Source organism: Diospyros lotus, chromosome 1 (genome assembly GCF_014633365.1).
Source record: "Diospyros lotus cultivar Yz01 chromosome 1, ASM1463336v1, whole genome shotgun sequence".
In the NCBI taxonomy this organism is placed as follows: domain Eukaryota; kingdom Viridiplantae; phylum Streptophyta; class Magnoliopsida; order Ericales; family Ebenaceae; genus Diospyros; species Diospyros lotus.
Window position 1 is genome coordinate 46,810,777 of NC_068338.1, and position 17,860 is coordinate 46,828,636.

The 17,860-nt window shown below is 39.4% G+C and overlaps 2 protein-coding genes across 3 annotated transcripts in view; both read left to right on the forward strand.

The window, feature by feature from the left end:
- The window catches only part of LOC127804501 (vacuolar protein sorting-associated protein 53 A), a 44,616-nt gene extending 41,492 nt beyond the window's left edge, over positions 1-3,124 (forward strand). For both annotated transcript variants that reach the window (XM_052341373.1, XM_052341377.1), the window contains 3 exons: positions 1,792-1,860; positions 1,930-2,025; positions 2,653-3,124. In XM_052341373.1, coding sequence (XP_052197333.1) covers positions 1,792-1,860; positions 1,930-2,025; positions 2,653-2,934 — 447 coding nt within the window. In that variant the 3' untranslated portion in view covers positions 2,935-3,124. The remainder of the gene's footprint in view (positions 1-1,791; positions 1,861-1,929; positions 2,026-2,652) is intronic.
- Positions 3,125-5,633: 2,509 nt separating this feature from the next.
- On the forward strand, positions 5,634-7,977 carry LOC127791887 (BAHD acyltransferase DCR). The gene is made up of 2 exons (XM_052322055.1): positions 5,634-6,195; positions 6,891-7,977. The coding sequence occupies exons 1-2, from the start codon at positions 5,719-5,721 to the stop codon at positions 7,764-7,766; spliced, it is 1,353 nt and encodes a 450-aa protein (XP_052178015.1). The 5' UTR covers positions 5,634-5,718; the 3' UTR covers positions 7,767-7,977.
- Positions 7,978-17,860: the final 9,883 nt, after the last annotated feature.

Sequence of the window (17,860 nt, forward strand, 5' to 3'; positions counted from 1 at the left end):
TTATGTGTTTAGTTGGATGGGATGCTCCAAGTTTGAACTGATCGCTGAATTGCTTGGTCTACAGTAAATCATGATTTGACTAATTTGGTCGACATACCCTTGATAATGTGGAATGCTCCATTTTGGGATTTGGACTATTCTCTTTGCAATTTTCTTCGCAGATAAAAGGTCTTTAAAAGTTCATTCACACTGTTTAGGGTTGTTTTAAACCATTTTCTACACTTATTTTCTTCTTCTCTTTTGTATTGGAACCCTGTTTCATTTTCAACACTTTTATTTTTTGAGATTTTGTCATCTTAGATAATAACCCCAAAAAATTTAAAATTGAATTATAATCGCTTGAGTTGTCTAGTTCATGTCCTATTTTGAGACTTTCGTTTCTGCAATATACTAACAACATTTACCCAATGTATTAAATATGTGTCTGTCAAAAAGCAGTTAATAAAAAGACATTCTAGTGCCTTTCCAACATGTGTAAAATGCCCAAAATTGTCTGTCTCTGTAAGGTGTCACGTCCCTATAGGTTGCTCTCAGTAAATTTTTTGTGCTTGTGAAATTTGGGAGATGTGTTTAATTATCACTTAAAACAAAAAATTACAAGTATAAATTGGAAAGCAATTTAAAAATACAAACAAAATAAATTTCTATCTATTAGTTATTTCTCTTTTTGCCTTTTTATTCTATAAATTTTGAATACCAAAATTTTCAACTTTTTTCCTAGTGGAAAACTTGACGTACATTATGCTCTCATTACTAGTAACTTAACATGGAATTAAGTTCTGATTTTAGGAGGTTATGAGTTCAAGTCTTTGTATCCTCATTGTTACTCTTTGTCATGTGAACCTCGCTGTTGTTTCTGTTGGTCAAATGCTCTATAATAGATGTGTTAAGGAGATGTCTGCTATGGACAGCCATATGTCAACCAGCATATGGGGCTCGTGGATGTGCCTTGTCCTGGGAACGTGAGAGGAAATTTAACAATGGATTCTCCAAGTTCCTCACAAGCAAAGCTACATTAGGCCTCTGAATATGACTTGGGCCTAAGCAGTCTACTAAATATATTGGGTTACCAGTAATGCAATATTGTAGCTGTGTGAGAAAGAGAACCATCTAGATCCTTCTACATCCTTTGTTCCCTTGGGTTGCCAGTCATGCTTCCTTGATCACCTAACAGTCAACTGGAATTATAGGCTGCCACTCTGGTATTGTTTGGCTTGTATAGACTACCCTCTCTCTCAGTAGATCTGAACGACTGTTTATGATAGGTGTTTGCCCACTCCTTTGCAGTGGTTCCCTGGAGGGAAAATCTTGACACCTTTGGGATTCTTATTGTACTTGAAAAAAATACTGCTATTTCTTCATTAATTATTGTCCTGGCTATTATGTCTTACATCTTCATCTAGGACCAATAGCATCTTATGTGTTTTACTTACCTAGTATCCCAGCACTAAGCTACAAAGTCTTCCAACTTTTTTCATTAACGAGTTTAGTAGCACAAATGAATTGACCTGGAAGGCTTTGCTAAAGAGATACCATTTTGGAGCTTGCTTGAGGTGTTCTTTGCTTATTTTTTTTGGCCCAAATATTTGAGCATGAACTGAGGTTTCTGTTCGACATTCATTATCATCTGATGAGTACAATTTGTCTTTGTTTGTAATGAAAAACATACTTTCTGTGTGTTTCTGTTTATTTTTTTGCTTTCTGAGGGAAATTTGAAACTGCTTTGTCCACATTGTATATTTATTCTTATTTCTGCTTTGCATCTTTACTGCCTTTCTTTATTTTGAGCAGACATCTGGTGCTGCTAGCTACTCAAAATTTGTTAGCCGCGAGATGAGTAAAGCTGAAGCTCTTTTAAAGGTTAGCAATTAAATTGAATTATGCTTCTGTAAGCCCACAGTTACACATTTAATTGTCTCCGTTTTACAGGTTATATTGTCCCCTGTTGACTCTGTAGCGGATACATATCGTGCACTTTTACCAGAGGGAACGCCCTTGGAGTTTCAGCGAATTCTGGAACTTAAGGTTATAAACAAAACCACCATCTTATAACTAAATATTTATGCGAACACCTGTTAGAAATCTACTGAAACAAGTTCAAGTGGCATTACTCTATCAAGTTTCCCTTTTCTTTCGTTCTTTCTTTTTGTTTTGCCAATCATCGCCTTTCTTGTTACTCCTGATATTATCGAAGATCTGATTTTCTACTCCTTGATATGATTCGAGTAGAACGTAAAGCTCTATTTCGTTGTACTCGATCCATCTCTTCGTTAGTTGTGTGCATAGGATTACTGACGTGTTAGATATGTGTTTCAGTGTTTGATACAAAAAGCATTATGCATTTTCTAGGTGTCTCTTTCAGGATGGCTTCTTGTTATCATGCTGTGCAGACCCTTTTCTTTTCTTTGTTCTTTTTGGGGTTGGCATTGCGAGGGTCTCTTGCAGCGTTAACTGTCAAATGTACCTTCTTCAAATACTAAAAAAACCCTATGTCCGAGTTATAAGGGCAGGCCTTGTAGAAGATAAGATTACTAATAAAAATAACTGAAAAGCTAAATTTATGTAGTCCATCTCCATAGTAGAATTAGGACTTTGATATGTTATTGTTATACTTAAAATTCATAACTGACTTCGCACCCAAAACTCGTACAGGGCCTGAAGAAAGCCGACCAGCAAAGCATACTGGACGATTTCAACAAACATGGGTCCGGGATGTCTCAGTCGCCTATTCCCCCACCAGCAGCTCCAGTGGCTCCTCCTGTTGTAACAAATCCAGCTTCAGCCGGAGTTATTGCTTCGAGAGAAGATGTCCTAACCAGAGCAGCCGCCCTCGGGAGAGGGGCCGCCACAACGGGCTTCAAGAGGTTCCTTGCCCTAACTGAAGCTGCTAAAGACCGCAAAGATGGGCCTTTCAGGAAGCTTTTTAATGCATGAGGATGTTTATGTCACAATTCATGTAGTTTCAATTGCCTTTTCTCGTCATTTGCTTCTTCTCATGAATGCACATTTTATGTATATTACTGCTACAGCTAAAAGCAGAATTTACAAATTTTTGTGTGCCTGGACGCTTGTATATGATTCCAAAGTTTTGACTTTGTTTTTGGTAGCTAAAGTTCTTTCGAAATGTTTACGTTACAGTGTGGGTGAAGCTGCTAATGAAAAACTCAAACCTCTCAGATTTATAGGGTTTTGTCTGTGCCCTTACTGGTTCGACTTGACGAAGATGTTCAACTACATAGTATTTCATAAGGAAAATAAAATAACATTTCTATATATTTTTCTATAAATATAAACATATATATATCTTTAAAATAATGTGATGGCAACAATTTTACTGAAGTAATTTTGTATTAAAATGGCCACTTTTGGATTTAATCACTTCAAAATAAATAATTCATCATAGAAAAATAGATTATATATTTTTAAAGCAGTAAAAGTTTTTGTTTCGGTCATAAAATAGCATTTTACTTTTTAGAATTGTAAAGTATTGCGATAGGTTAGGTGCTTTCGTCTCAAATATTATAATATAGCCATTTTTGAAAAGAAAATAACACGTGCCGACTTTGTAGTGACAGGGAGGTAAGGATATGAAAATCAAAAAACTAAATAATTATGTACAATTAAAATTAAATAATCAAAAAAATTGTTAAAATCAATTCTTGTAAAAATATCATCCTTACATTATTTTACTAAATTTTTACGTAGATAACTTGGCTGGCATTTTACGTGGTGGCCCATGACAATCTCAATTTATAGGTGAGAAATGCTACTAGTAGGGCACTGATAAAGGTTAGTGGTGCCTATGCATTTGACAATTTTGATGTTTTAAGGAAATTTGAGTACTGGGCACATTGTAACATTTATTATGTCTGTGAAATGGCTATGCAATAAAATAAATAGGCTTCCATCTGCCTGTCTCTTAGCAGAAAAAAATGGTTGGGGAGAATTTTAAGGAGGTGGTTGGCCCTGTTTAGAGAGGGGAGAGGGTTGGTGCGTGAATTAAACTTCGTACCGTTAATTGTGTTGATTGATGATGTATTTGGAAAAAAAATTAATTTTTGAGTTTATCTCTAACCAACTTCGCTCTACTTAATTGAATCTTTATTTTTAAAAATTACGATATTTTACGTAAAAGAGTCTATGATACCACTATTAAGAAGATTTTTCTCCTTAACTTGTCACTCTTCGTCCAAAGGGTCTCGTGCTTAATTTTATTTTAAGAAATAACAAAAGAAATATATTAATAAGTGAGACTATCCTTTTCAATACATTAAACAATAAGCAGCAATAATGTTGTAAAACTATAAGGGCCAACATCCAAACAAAGTGAGACTATCTTTTTCAAGCCAATTGATGAAAGATGACTTTCTTTGACAATTTGTATTTTTTTGCCCAAATTGGATAAAGTGGTCCGCCATTTTCACCCACCCCTTGGCCACACCCTGCACAACACAACGTACAGCGAGCCAGCCACCCGATGCATCACTCACTTGTTTCAGCGGCAGGGCCAGGCTGCCACCTACTTTTTGGGCTCCAACAAAAATAAGCAGGAAGAGTAAATTTATAATTTAGTGATAAGTATTTTAATTATTTTAATTATTTGAATGTCTTCTTTCTTCTTTCTCTCCTTTCTATGAGCACTTAGATGGCCAAAAGAAAGGAAAATAATTTTGTTATTGATGTGAGGATATTTCCATCATTTTATCATATTTTGATAAGTCTTCTATGTACCAATAATATGGTCCTAACGTCGAATTGGAAACACCATGTTTTTAGTATTTTCCGATGTGGGCCCAGTGGTGACTGCTTCTTGGACTCATTTCTATTTGTTCTTTCATTTTCTTTTGAGTTTTGACTTAATTGCAAAGCCACCCACCTACCCATATTAATGATTATTTATTATCTCACCATGCATACTCCTACACACAAATAGTCATATTATACTTCACTCTTTAGTTTTGTGGGTCACTTCGATTAATTTAATTGCAGAGTGTTAGTTAAAATAAATAAAATTAAAAAAAAATTAGATCAAAATATAAAATAATCAATAGAAAATTGAAAAGTATTTCAAAATTTGTATTAAATTATTTTTTAATTTTTTTAAAATATATTAAAAGATATATTTATTATTTTTTTTATTTGTAAAGTTTAAAATATATTTATCTTGAGGGAAGAGTGATAAATACATTTGAAAAATAATAAGTTACATAATTTCTTTTTCAAGGATCGCTACATAAATTTAATAAATATATTAAAAATAACAAAAATTTAAAATACTTTTTTATATTTTATTTGTTTCAATTTATATCTTATTAGCTAAGAAATGTTATATTGTATAGAAATAAGACGCCATGTGTGTGTCATCGCTTGATAATAAAGTTATATATTACATTTATAAATTAAGGAAGATGAATAACTAAAATAGATAGATCATGCATGGCATGGGGGCAAAGCATTGCATTAAATTACGTGAAAAGGGACGAGATTTTGTAATATTATGTAAGATTTGACCAAGTTCAATTGAATTACTGAGCTTCCACCAGAACGAACAGAAAGAGAGGAGGCCATTAATGGCGCCACAACTGCCTTCATGCATGCAAAATTAATGCACTGCAACTTCCCCCCTTCCCTCTCTATAAGTTCGCCCCCCAAATCCAATCCAATTCGTCTTACGTTCCTGATCTAATTCTCCCTCTCTGATCACTTCATTCATCAACAATGCCCGCCGCCGAAGTTGCAGAACCCATATCCACGGCGGCGATGAAACTCAGGACCCTCAGCAAAACCCACGTCCGGCCCCGGAAACCTGTCGGACGGCGAGAGTGCCAGCTCATCACCTTCGATCTCCCCTACGTCGCCTTCTTCTATAACCAGAAGCTGCTGCTCTACAAGGCAGCCTCCGCCACCGGCGACGCGGGCTTCGACGACGCCGTCCGACGGCTGACGGAAGGGCTGGAGATCGCTCTGGAGGAGTTTCACCAGTTGGCGGGGAAGCTGGGGAAGGACGAGGATGGGGTTTTCAAGGTGGAGTACGACGACGAGATGGCCGGTGTGGAGGTGCTGGCGGCGGCGGCGGACGACGTCGAAGTTGCGGATCTGGTGGTGGAGGAGGGGGGTAGCAAGCTGAAGGAGCTGGTTCCGTACAACGGAATCTTGAACGTCGAGGGGCTCCACCGGCCGCTGCTCGCCGTTCAGGTATATAATATAATATATATACGGCTTCCTTCCTTCAATTTATTGTAATTTTATTTTCACAAATTTCAAATTTATTATTTGGAATCGATTTCCGTGTTTTCAAAATTAGATCGCCTTCTCTAATATAATAAATAATAATAATTGCAATAAATATAAGAACACAGTTTGTACAATTTTTAAAAATTAAAAAGATATTCTTTAAATTCAAAGGTGTCAAAATACAATTTATCCAAATTTTTTAATCATCTTTGTTTATAATAATCATATTCTAAAAGAAAAAGAAAGACACTAATATTAACTAAATCTATAAAAATAAAAATAAAAATAAAAAATTCCGACCGAGTCAACAATTTAGGTTTGACTCACCTGTTTTTAGTCCCTACCGCACGGCCAGGCCCCCACAAGCACAAACTCTCTCGGTCTCTCACTCTCTCTCACTCAGGTCAGGTGGCCCCCCACTGTTTGCTTTGCCCAGGCTGTCTCACGTGACTATCACGTTCATCCTATCATCATTGGACCATCTGAACTGATCTCATCATCAAGCAAATTAACATATTAAATTTTAACAAAAGTTTAATCAATTTTGCACTAATTTTTAGATATTTTTAATTCTACATGGATTATATAATAATAATAATAATCCTGATAAATGCATGTCTTTGAACTGTGATCTGATCTGATTTTGGTGCCGATAGATCACGCGGCTGAGAGACGGCATAGTGTTGGGATGCGCATTTAACCACGCGGTTCTCGACGGCTCTTCCACGTGGCACTTCATGAGCTCATGGGCCGAGATCTGTCGCGGGGCCCAATCGATCTCCGTCCCTCCCTTCCTCGACCGCACAAAAGCCCGCAACACCCGCGTCCAGCTGAACCTCTCCCCGCCGGGGGACTCCACGTCATCCAACGGCTCCGACGCGGACCCACCCCTCCGCGAGAAGATCTTCAAGTTCTCCGAGTCAGCCGTCGACAAGATCAAGACTCTTCTCAACGCCAACCCATCCGACGGCGCAAAGCCCTTCTCCACGTTCCAATCCCTATCCACGCACTTGTGGCTCGCCGTCACACGCGCCCGCCGGCTCAAGCCGGAGGACGTCACGGTCTTCACCGTCTTCGCCGATTGCCGGAAACGGGTCGACCCGCCGATGCCGGAGGCCTACTTCGGCAACCTCATTCAAGCCATATTCACCGGCACCGCCGCCGGGCTGCTGGCGGCGAACCCCCCAGAGTTCAGCGCCGGGCTGATCCAGAAGGCAATCGAGGCGCACGACGCCAAGGCGATCGACGCGCGGAACACCGAGTGGGAGAGCAACCCAAAGATTTTCCAGTTCAAGGACGCCGGCGTGAACTGCGTGGCGGTGGGGAGTTCGCCGCGGTTCAAGGTGTACGAGGTGGACTTCGGGTGGGGGGGGCCGGAGAGTGTTCGAAGCGGTGGGAACAACCGGTTTGACGGGATGGTTTATCTTTACCAAGGGAAGAGCGGCGGCCGGAGCATTGACGTGGAGATCAGCTTGGAGGCGGAGGCGATGGGGAGGTTGGAGAAGGACAAGGAGTTTCTCATGGATGGTTAGGAATGTTGCTTGGAACTGGTTTTGTGGTTTAAGCTGTAAACATATATTTCCTTAGGTTGGCTCTGGCTCTGGGCTTCTTGGATTTCATGTTTTTTGTTTTGTTTGTTGTTTAAGATGGACTATTAATGGTTTGGCCGTTTGGGTTTAACCTTTGACCTTCCTGTGCTGCAAATGAAATTTGGATATAAGAAAATAAATCTGGTTAAATTTATGTATAAAACATCATTATAATAATGTGGTTATGGGAGCACCATCGTCTTTGTTAAGGGATGTTTGTTCATTGCCCCAATGACATACCTTAGCAGTTGAAATCATATACGAGTTGGAAATAAATGAGCTTTAGACTTTAACTATTATATAGACAGTGTCCAGTTTCGTGTTCGAATCTTGTTATTGGGTTCTATAATTTATTTATTCTGTTGTAATCTTGGGGCTGAATTGTAGGGACTCTTAAGATGAGGGATTTTATCTTTTAATAAAAAAATAAAAAAATAAAAACTAAGGAATGTTTGTTCATTCAAGAAAAAATATGAGATATGAAAAGTATTCTGAATATTTGATATTTTTAATATATTTGTTAAATTTATTTTATTATCTCTGAAAAAGTCTTTACGTAACTTTTTATCTTTTTCTTTTAAGATAAATTTATATGACATTCTTCTTTGATAAATTTATTTACTAGGGGTGTTCATGGTGCGATTTGGTCGGTCTGAAGCATTTTCTCTGGTTTGGTGCGATTTACCGCGGTTTGAAAATAACTATTAACAATATATAATATAGTATAAAAATATTAGAAAGAATAATTATATATTATTATAAACTATTATAATCTATTGGCAATTATAATAGTTATATATTATTATAAACTTGTTATATATTATTATAAAAATTTTATAATAATAAGGGTTATAGGGGTTGTTGGGGTGATTTTTATAATAATATTTTTTTTATATATTTTTTTATATTTTCTTGGGCAGTTTGGTTTTAAACCAAACTGCCAACCATACAAACTGCAAACCGTGTGGTTTGTATAACCACCAAACCGTTTTGGACCGCAAAAAAAAAAAATCAACCGGTTCGATTTAGTTTGGTTTGGTTTGGCCAATTTTCGTGGTGCACCGATTTTTTTGAACACTCCTATTATCTACTATTTTACAGATAAACTTCAATTATCTATATACCCTTTGTAAAATAATTAATGTCATTTAATATATTTTAAAATTTTAAATTTATTAAAAAAATTTATTCATTTAAGTCTTATAATTAATTTTATTTAATATATTTTAAAATTATCATATGTTTTGACAATTTTTAAAATTTAAATGACATTATTCCTTTCACTGATTTTTTAAATTTAAATTTCTCTCTCTATATATATTTTATTAATTAATACAATTCATTTCACTAATTTTTAAATTATTTTATTCAATTTTATATTTTATTATATATTATTAAAATATATTTTAACCATTTTTAATTATCCAGGTGAAAGTATTGTAATTTCAATAATAATTATTTCTATTTTTCAACTCTTTTTAAATCTATTTTTGAATATGAATTTAGAAAATAAAACATTATTTTTATTTTTTTGACTATTCATATCAATCATAATATATTATTTTAATTATAAATTTGTTGTTGATGTTAATGAATAATTTTGAATGAATTTGATAATAAAGATATTTTAGTAAAAAAAATAACTCTTATTTTGGTACTTATTATATGCATTAACAAACATATAAAGAAAAAATACAATTATCAATGTATTTTAAAAAATTTAATAAACAAACTAATAGAAATCTTAAAATACTTCTCAACCTTATATTGACTATTTCATATCTTAATTTTAAAAATATTCTAATATTATCTTGATATCTCTTATCTTGTCTATTTTAACAAACGCCCACTAATTATATAATCAACGTGTTAAACGACTCACCTCTCTCTATCAACACAAGCCAAATAGAAGTGTTCAGGTCAGATTTAAATTGATTTCAGAAGCAACTTTTATTTTCCTTACAATACAGATTGACATATTAAAATAATAAATATATTCACCATAATAAGCCATTCTCTCTGTTTGCTGGGAGAATATAATCTATAAACAGACTCAAAATTATGGATTCAAAACTATTGGGTCAAGAGTTTAAAATAATTAAAATATCCTTGTATTAATATGAGTTAAGGGGATGAGCATTTTGATTATTTTATGCCCTCAACCTATCTATGTATGCAGGGGCGGATTCAAAGGCGGCAGTCGCTGGCTTCAGCCTCAGCCCTCCCCCCAAATTTACCCTAAGATTTAGATTAATTGGAAGGGGAAGGGACTGAAATAACTGATGAATTTGGGATTAGCCCTCCCCTAGATCCAGCAGTGGTTTAATAATTCGGGGGTTCTCTTGTATTTCTCTTGGGTTAGGAGTTTGGATATTAAATTTATTTTGTTTGTAAATGATTTAAATCAATAATTAGGATCTAAATTGAATATTTTTTAATAAAAAAATAACCTCATAATCACACTTAAAAAAAGATTATGAACCTCCCTCTTTACTTTAACTAAAAAGAAGAAACGGGGCGGTTGTCCTCTGAAATAGGATTGGACCTTGATTTTTAACCTAACTTGCTGGTGGGTGGGCCACCGAGCCCAGATTATTAACACTCTATACAAAGTTAATTAAATTTTAAATATCTCATTGTGAGATATAAAAATTATTTGTTAACATTTATGTCGACATTTAGAATTAATCGATCGTAATTCATAAGTCCGCAATGAGGAAATAAGCTTGTTGTTGCCAAAATACAACAATTAGAATTTCTAGTAATAGGATGCACGTGGATGCCGTCGGCCTCAGGACTCGATCGACAATTTGGCTGCAAAACTAAGGGGGGCTTTTGAAGGGTTCCTTCCGAAGGGACGCTTCCGAAGCCTTCCTTCCGAAGGGTCAATGTGGGCTTCTGAAGGTCGCTTTCGAAGGGTTCAGGTGGGCTTCCGAAGGTCTAGGTGAGCTTCCGAAGAATGGCAACTAAATTGAGCTTCCGAAGGAAAAGATGGGCTTCCGAAGCCCGCTGCCGAATTGGGCTTCAGAAGGGTTGATGAGGCTTCCAAAGCACCAGGGGCTTCCGAAGCCTGCTGCCGACTTAGGCTTCCGTAGCGTGATGGGTCTTCCGAAGGAATAGGATTGCTTCCGAAGGTCTGTACGGGACAAACAAAGGTTAGAAGGCTCGCGGGATTTTCCTCTCGCGAAGGCCCTCCGACGCTCAAGTCAGTAACGGAATGGAAAAGAAGACTAAATTTCGGAAGGAAAGTGGGAGAGAAATACCGATATCCGGATCCCTGTTTGAGGGTTGAACTTGGCCTTTTATAGAGATCGAGTAGGGAGCATACGTGGCCCTTCCGAAGAAACCTTCTCCAGCCGCTTCTGAATGGGGCTTTTGAAGCTCATTCCGAAGCTCTTTCACCAGCAGCTTCCGAAGCTCTATCCTCAGCAGCTTTCGAAGTTCTTTCACCAGCAGCTTCCGAAGCTCCATCCTCAGCAGCTTCCGAAGTTCTTTCACCAGCAGCTTCCGAAGCTCTTCTTCAGCAATTTCCGAAGCTCCATCCTCAGCAGCTTCCGAAGCTCTTCCTCAGCAGTTTCCAAATGTGGCTTTCCCGCCGTGCTTGGACTTTTTTGTTTTTCCATTTTTTGGGGCACCACAATTGTCCCCCACTCTTTGTTTTGTTCTTCTTAGATACAAAATGAAGAGTATTTTCTAAGCATAGGGCACCAACAATCGGAAATGGCTCTTCTCGAATAACCCTTATTTCCTCATGAACCTTGCTTTCCTAGGAATTTTCTCGGATGTAACTTTTGACAATGTTATGTCTATGGAGCTCTTACGCTCATGAGCTCGAGGAGGGCGAAGTAAGTGGCGTCACGTCTAGCACCACTCAGATGATCGAGAAGGGCCTAGAGATGGATCTTAACGCTGATGCTTCTTAGAATATGCTCTCTTGGTGTGGGTTCAGGTCACGTGGATCGTCCCTTAGCCGAAGATTAGTGCCGACTTTATAATTTACATTATTATTTTTTAACTGGCTGTAAGGAACGATCATTTTGTTAGTTTCATCTCAAAGCATTCTTCTTAGAATTTTTGACGCATTTCTTTGGCTATTGCGTTTCATTTTGTCATCTTTGGATGAATGTAGTTTCTTGGCGGTCGTTTCAATGTGCTTCAAGTAATTTCCTTATTTAAATCACTACGTACTTCTATTATGTTTCCATCATTTGCTTGTTGGTCATGCGACTTGCATTTATACCTCTTTAGGCTTTGATTTATTAGCCACAACAGTTCAGGTTTTTTATGTTCCTGTTTACACCTTCTCTTCAAGGCTCTTTGGCCCCAGGAAACTCGGGATAGGCCTCACGCCCCTGACATGATTGCGAGACTCATGCAACATTCATTGAGCTCTCGGCTTTTGTCCAGATTGGGGATTGTTAGGCCTTCACAAACGTTTCGGGGAGGGGCCTTCGTTTGCCATAGGGAAGTTAGATTGGGCTAAAGATCCAACGTGGGATTCATCCCGAGCATCCGAGTTTTTGCCGCGAGACCTAGGCGCCAGATCGATCAAAGAGTCGGGTCTAGCTTAAGAGCGTAGTACCGGACTCAGTCGAGTGATCTAGGTGAGTCTGCGAGCATAGGTGTCGGAGCATCCGATGATCTCGAGTTGATCTATCGTCATGGGTGGTTCTCGATGGTGCCTGTTGTTTTCCATCAGTTTCGTTTGCCATGGGAGGGCTAGATTGAGTCGAGGATCCAACGCGGGATTCGTCTCGGGTGTCCGAGTTTTTGCTAGGAGACCTAGGCGCCAGATCGATCGAGGAGTCGGGTCTCGCTTAAGAGCGTAGCACCAGACTCACTTGAGTAATCTAGGTGAGTCTACAGGCATAGATGTCGGAGCATCCGATGATCCCGAGTTGATCTTATCGTCATAGGCATTAAATTGAGTCTTGGCGGTCGGGTTTTCGAGGGTTGCATCTTGTCTCTTACTTTCTTCGTCTTTCCCTTTGAGGTTCGGTCTTGCCAGAGGGATCTGGCTTTAACCAAAGATCCAATCCGAGATTCCTTCTGGGTGTCCGAGCTTGCCAAGAGACCTAGGCGCCAGATCAATCGAGGAGTCGGGTCTAGCTTAGGGGCATAACACCGGACTCAGTTGAGGGATCTAGGTGAGTCTACGGGCACAGGCGTCGGAGCATCCGATGATCCTAAGTTGGTCTTGGGTCATAAGCGTCAGATCGCATCTGGGCGACATAAACCTCGCATGGCGAAGGCATCTTTCGACTTGCCTTATAGCGGCTCACCGCTTTGAGTTCCAGTCTGTCCCAGGGGATTTGGAGTTGGCCAGCGATCCAATTCGAGATTCCTTCTGGATGTCTGAGCTCGCTGAGAGACCTAAGCGCCAGATCAATCGAGGAGTCGGGTCTAGTTCAGGGGCATAGCATCGGACTCAATCAAGGGATCTAGGTGAGTCTGCGGGCACAGGCATCGGAGCATCCGGCGATCCCGAGTTGGTCTTAGGCTGTAAGAACCAGATTGTAGCTGGACGACTTAAGCCTCGCATGGTGTGGACGCTTTTTGACTTACCATGTAGCGGCGTCACTACCTTCTGTCCCTTATGAGAGTCAGTCTGTCCTCGGTGCATCCGGGTTCAATAGTCAGTCAGGTTCTGGATTCTTCCCGAGTGTCCGAGATTGCCGGGAGACCTAAGCGCTAGATCAATAGAGGAGTCGGGTCTAGCTCAAGGGCATAGCACTGGACTCAATCGAGGGATCCAGGTGAATCTGCTAGCATAGGCATCGGACCATCCGATGATCCCGACCTGGCCTGGGGTCATATGCGCCCGATTTCTACCGAGTCACCCTGATCTCATCGAGGTCATCGCTGAGCTGTTGCACCTGCATTACATTTCATCATACATACAAATGCTCCAAGCATAGGTTACGTGGTTCGGCTTATACTTTGCTTACTTCACGGGAATATAGGGGGTATATTCTTTCATTTATAGGGGGATTATTACATAGAGAAATTAGGAAGATCTCTGGTTCACGGTGGAGTCAGGTAGTGCCTCTTGCAATGAACGCATCTCCATGTCTTGTGCTTTAGATCTTTCATAGATATCCCTAACCGATAGAGCAGTGAAAAATACCTTTGATGGTGCATAGTGTTCCAGGTCTTACTCTTCACATCTCCTCTAATTGTTCCTCCTGGACCTTTTCCCCCAGCCTTGATGATTTTTTGGTTTATCTAGTATGAATCAATTGAGTTTCCCATCTTTGACTAGCTGTTCAATCTGGTTTCATAGCTTCTGACACTATTTTGTAGTGTGCCCTGGGGACTCGTGAAATTTTGCAGAAAGAGTCCATGTCCCTACCCATGTGCAATGGAGGAAATGATAGCGACTCTTGGCCTAGTAAGGGGAGCAAAGCTCTAGAATTGCGTCTTTTGGGGGCTCTTCTTTTCTCGGCAACTTCACTGATGTGTTCGACCCAACGTCGTTCGGCCTCTCTCTTCTTTTTCCTTCCCATGCTTCTAAAATTTCCATTTGAACGATGAATTGTTCGACTCGGGCAAACAATTCGGCCATTGAGTCTGGCTCGAAAAATGCTAGTGATCTTCTGAGCAGGGCGTAGGTGGTTCCATTAAGCAAGGCTGAGGCTGCCAAACTGATCGGCAGGTCCCTTACCTCTTGCGTTGTAGCCCTAAACCGCTCAATGTATCGCTTTAGGGATTCATTTGGCCTTTGTTGCAAGCTCATCAAATACATGGCACTCTTCTTCTTCTGGACATAGGCAACGAATGCCTCCAAAAACTCTTTCTTCAGCTGTTCAAATGATTGGACATGTCCGACTGGTAATTCAGTGAACCATTGTTGAGCCTGTCCTACCAGGGAAAGCGGGAAGGCTCTGCACTTAGTGACCTCATTCCAACCATATAACACGGCCACTGCGACGAAGTGTTGTAGGTGCTTCTCTGGGTCCTCCTTTCCCGAGTATATCGAAAGCTGCAGTAGCTCGAACCCCTGTTGCACTGGTTGCCTTTGGAGTTCTTCAGATAAAGGAAACCCCTTTGGGGGCATTCCCTTTGGCATCATCATTATCTGCTTCTACTCTAGCACCTCTTCTATGAGGCGCTTGATGTCAGATGCCTTGAGTGTTTCCTGTTCTGCTTCGTTTTTGCGAGGAGGTGGGACATAAGGAGCTCGTGAGTATGTCCTTCCCGCTGTCTCTTTATACATGAGAGCTTTCCCTATCCTTCTGTCACGTTCCCTTCCCAAGTTTGTCATCTCTAGGACTTGGTTATTCGATCTTGGAGTTATAACTCTTACCCTCTGCTGTGTGGTCCTTGGAGGGGTTTCTATGGATCTCTGGTGTTCTCCTCCCGTATCAGCTTGTCTCATGCGGGGAATTAGTTCATGCAGCAAAGCAGTGATTCCCTGTAATCTTCTCATATTCTTCTTATTATTTATCTTGAGTTCATTATTTTGTTGTTTTAATTCCTCAAAATTCTTCTGTAGTTGTTCATAATCTGATAGTAGGACTATGGGTGGGGCTATCCTGGAGGGTTCCAAAGGTACTAAAGTCTCCACGATGTCTCTATTTGGAATTGAAGACTGTCCAAATGAGTGTTGTTCCTGACTAGCGGGCACTGCATGCTGGACTTGCTTCCCTCGTTCTATTGCATGCCTCCTCAATCCAGCTACGTATGCTTTTTCCTGCTCTGAACGTTCCATGCCCCCCAGTCTAGTGGTCTGGTTGCCCTCAAGCGTAGGAAAGTTTTCTGAACGCACTTCATTATCATGGTGATCTTCTGAAAATTCTGGCACCGCAGGGTGCACCTGATTAGGGCCTCTTGTGTCTTCTGTCCTAATACGAGCGCTCATTCGTGTGGAGTTTTGTGTGTTCGTCGAGGTAGCTGATATGGTCCCATTCGGCATTTTGCTTTAAGATTGGCTTTTTGTTGCGTTTTTCACAGACGGCGCCAAATTGTTGTTGCCAAAATACAACAATTAGAATTTCTAGTAGCGGGATGCACGTGGATGTCGTCGGCCTTAGGACTCGTCGACGATTTGGCTGCAAAACTAAGGGGGGCTTCCAAAGGGTTCCTTCCAAAGGGACGCTTTCGAAGCCTTCCTTCCAAAGGGTCAATGTGGGCTTCTGAAGGTCGCTTCCGAAGGTTTAGGTGAGCTTTCGAAGAATGGCAACCGAATTGAGCTTCCGAAGGCATGACAGAGCTTTCGAAGGAAAAGATGGGCTTCCGAAGCCCGCTGCCGAATTGGGCTTCAGAAGGGTTGATGAGGCTTCCGAAGCACCAGGGGCTTCCGAAGCCTGCTGCCGACTTAGGCTTCCGTAGCGTGATGGGTCTTCCGAAGGAACATGATTGCTTCTGAAGGTCTGTACGGGACAAACAAAGGTTAGAAGGCTCGCGGGATTTTCCTCCCGCGAAGGCCCTCCGACGCTCAAGTCAGTAACGAAATGGAAAAGAAGACTAAATTTCGGAAGGAAAGTGGGAGAGAAATACCGATATTCGGATCCCTGTTTGAGGGTTGAACTTGGCCTTTTATAGAGATTGAGTAGGGAGCATACGTGGCCCTTCCGAAGGATTCCTTCCGAAGGGCTCCTTCCGAAGGAACCTTCTCCAGCCGCTTCCGAATGGGGCTTTCGAAGCTCCTTCTGAAGCTCTTTCACCAGCAGCTTCCGAAGCTCTCTCCTCAGCAGCTTCCGAAGCTCCATCCTCAGCAGCTTCCGAAACTCTTTCACCAGCAGCTTCCGAAGCTCTTCCTCAGCAATTTCTGAAGCTCCATCCTTAGCAGCTTCCGAAGCTCCCTCCTCAGCAGCTTCCGAAGCTCTTCCTCAGCAGTTTTTGAAGGTGGCTTTCCCGCCGTGCTTGGACTTTTTTGTTTTTCCATTTTTTAGGGCACCACAAAGCCAAAATGCAATGAGGAGGAACATAATAGAATGTACGCGAAAAGTTTTTACGTGATTCGGCTATAATAATGCCTACTCCACGACTGTCCTCTGATTATTCTGGTAGAGTAACAATACGTTATTATTGTCGTGCCATCTACTTTTACAATGGTAGTTTGACCCTTATTTATAAGATGGGTGTTTACAATTACATAAAATTCAAGAGTGAAAATCTAACATCATAGGGACAAAATGTTCTTATCAATTATATAAAATCGGGAGTGAGCTCTCTATTATCAAGGATTTGGTTTGCCTCACATAAAGTAAGTGGATCCCTTCCTCTGATTATTCAGCAGCAATGTTGTTATGCAAGTTGAAAGACTAGACCAGCAAGCTGGAAGCATTGCTGAGAGCTCGTTAGAAACTCACATGATTCTGCGATTTGAATTCGGGTTTTAGCGATATGTGACTTTGTTCTAAGAAACTCGGGCCTATTGAGCTTCAAACAATTGTGCCAACTTGCTTAATCGATTCAAAGCCATAAAGAATAGTCCAAAAAATACCTATAACAATTTATAATAGTGTAAATTACATCGTGCACCCTTAAATTTTAGTAAAAGGTCACAAAACCTCAAGCTTAGGGATATTTTATTATTTATGGTGCAAAGTTTAGTTTATAATTTTTGACAAATTTTAAAGTTAAAAAAAATGGTAAAATATCAAATTAGTTCGTTTTATTTCAAATGCGGCAAATAAACTTTCGTAATTACGTTCTCAATATCAAATTTATTAAATTTTAAAAAATAAAAATAAACTATCACACTTTTAAATTTAAAGTAAAACAATTAAAATATAATGACCCTATTAATCCAAATTTGAGAATAAATCAAAATTTAAATTATAATCGTATTTACAAAGTCATTCACAATTGAATGGTTTCATTTCTTTCAAATTAAAACCACGAACCTGACAATATATTACATGTGATGAAATTAAAATTTCTATTTATATTTGATTTCAAGGTTTAGGGTTTGATTTTAAAGATATTTAGATAATATTTATTATATAAATTAATATTATTATTGACTTAAAAATATAATAATTTATTTAATTATGTTAAAAATAAAATAACCAATTTAACCTAAAATCAAA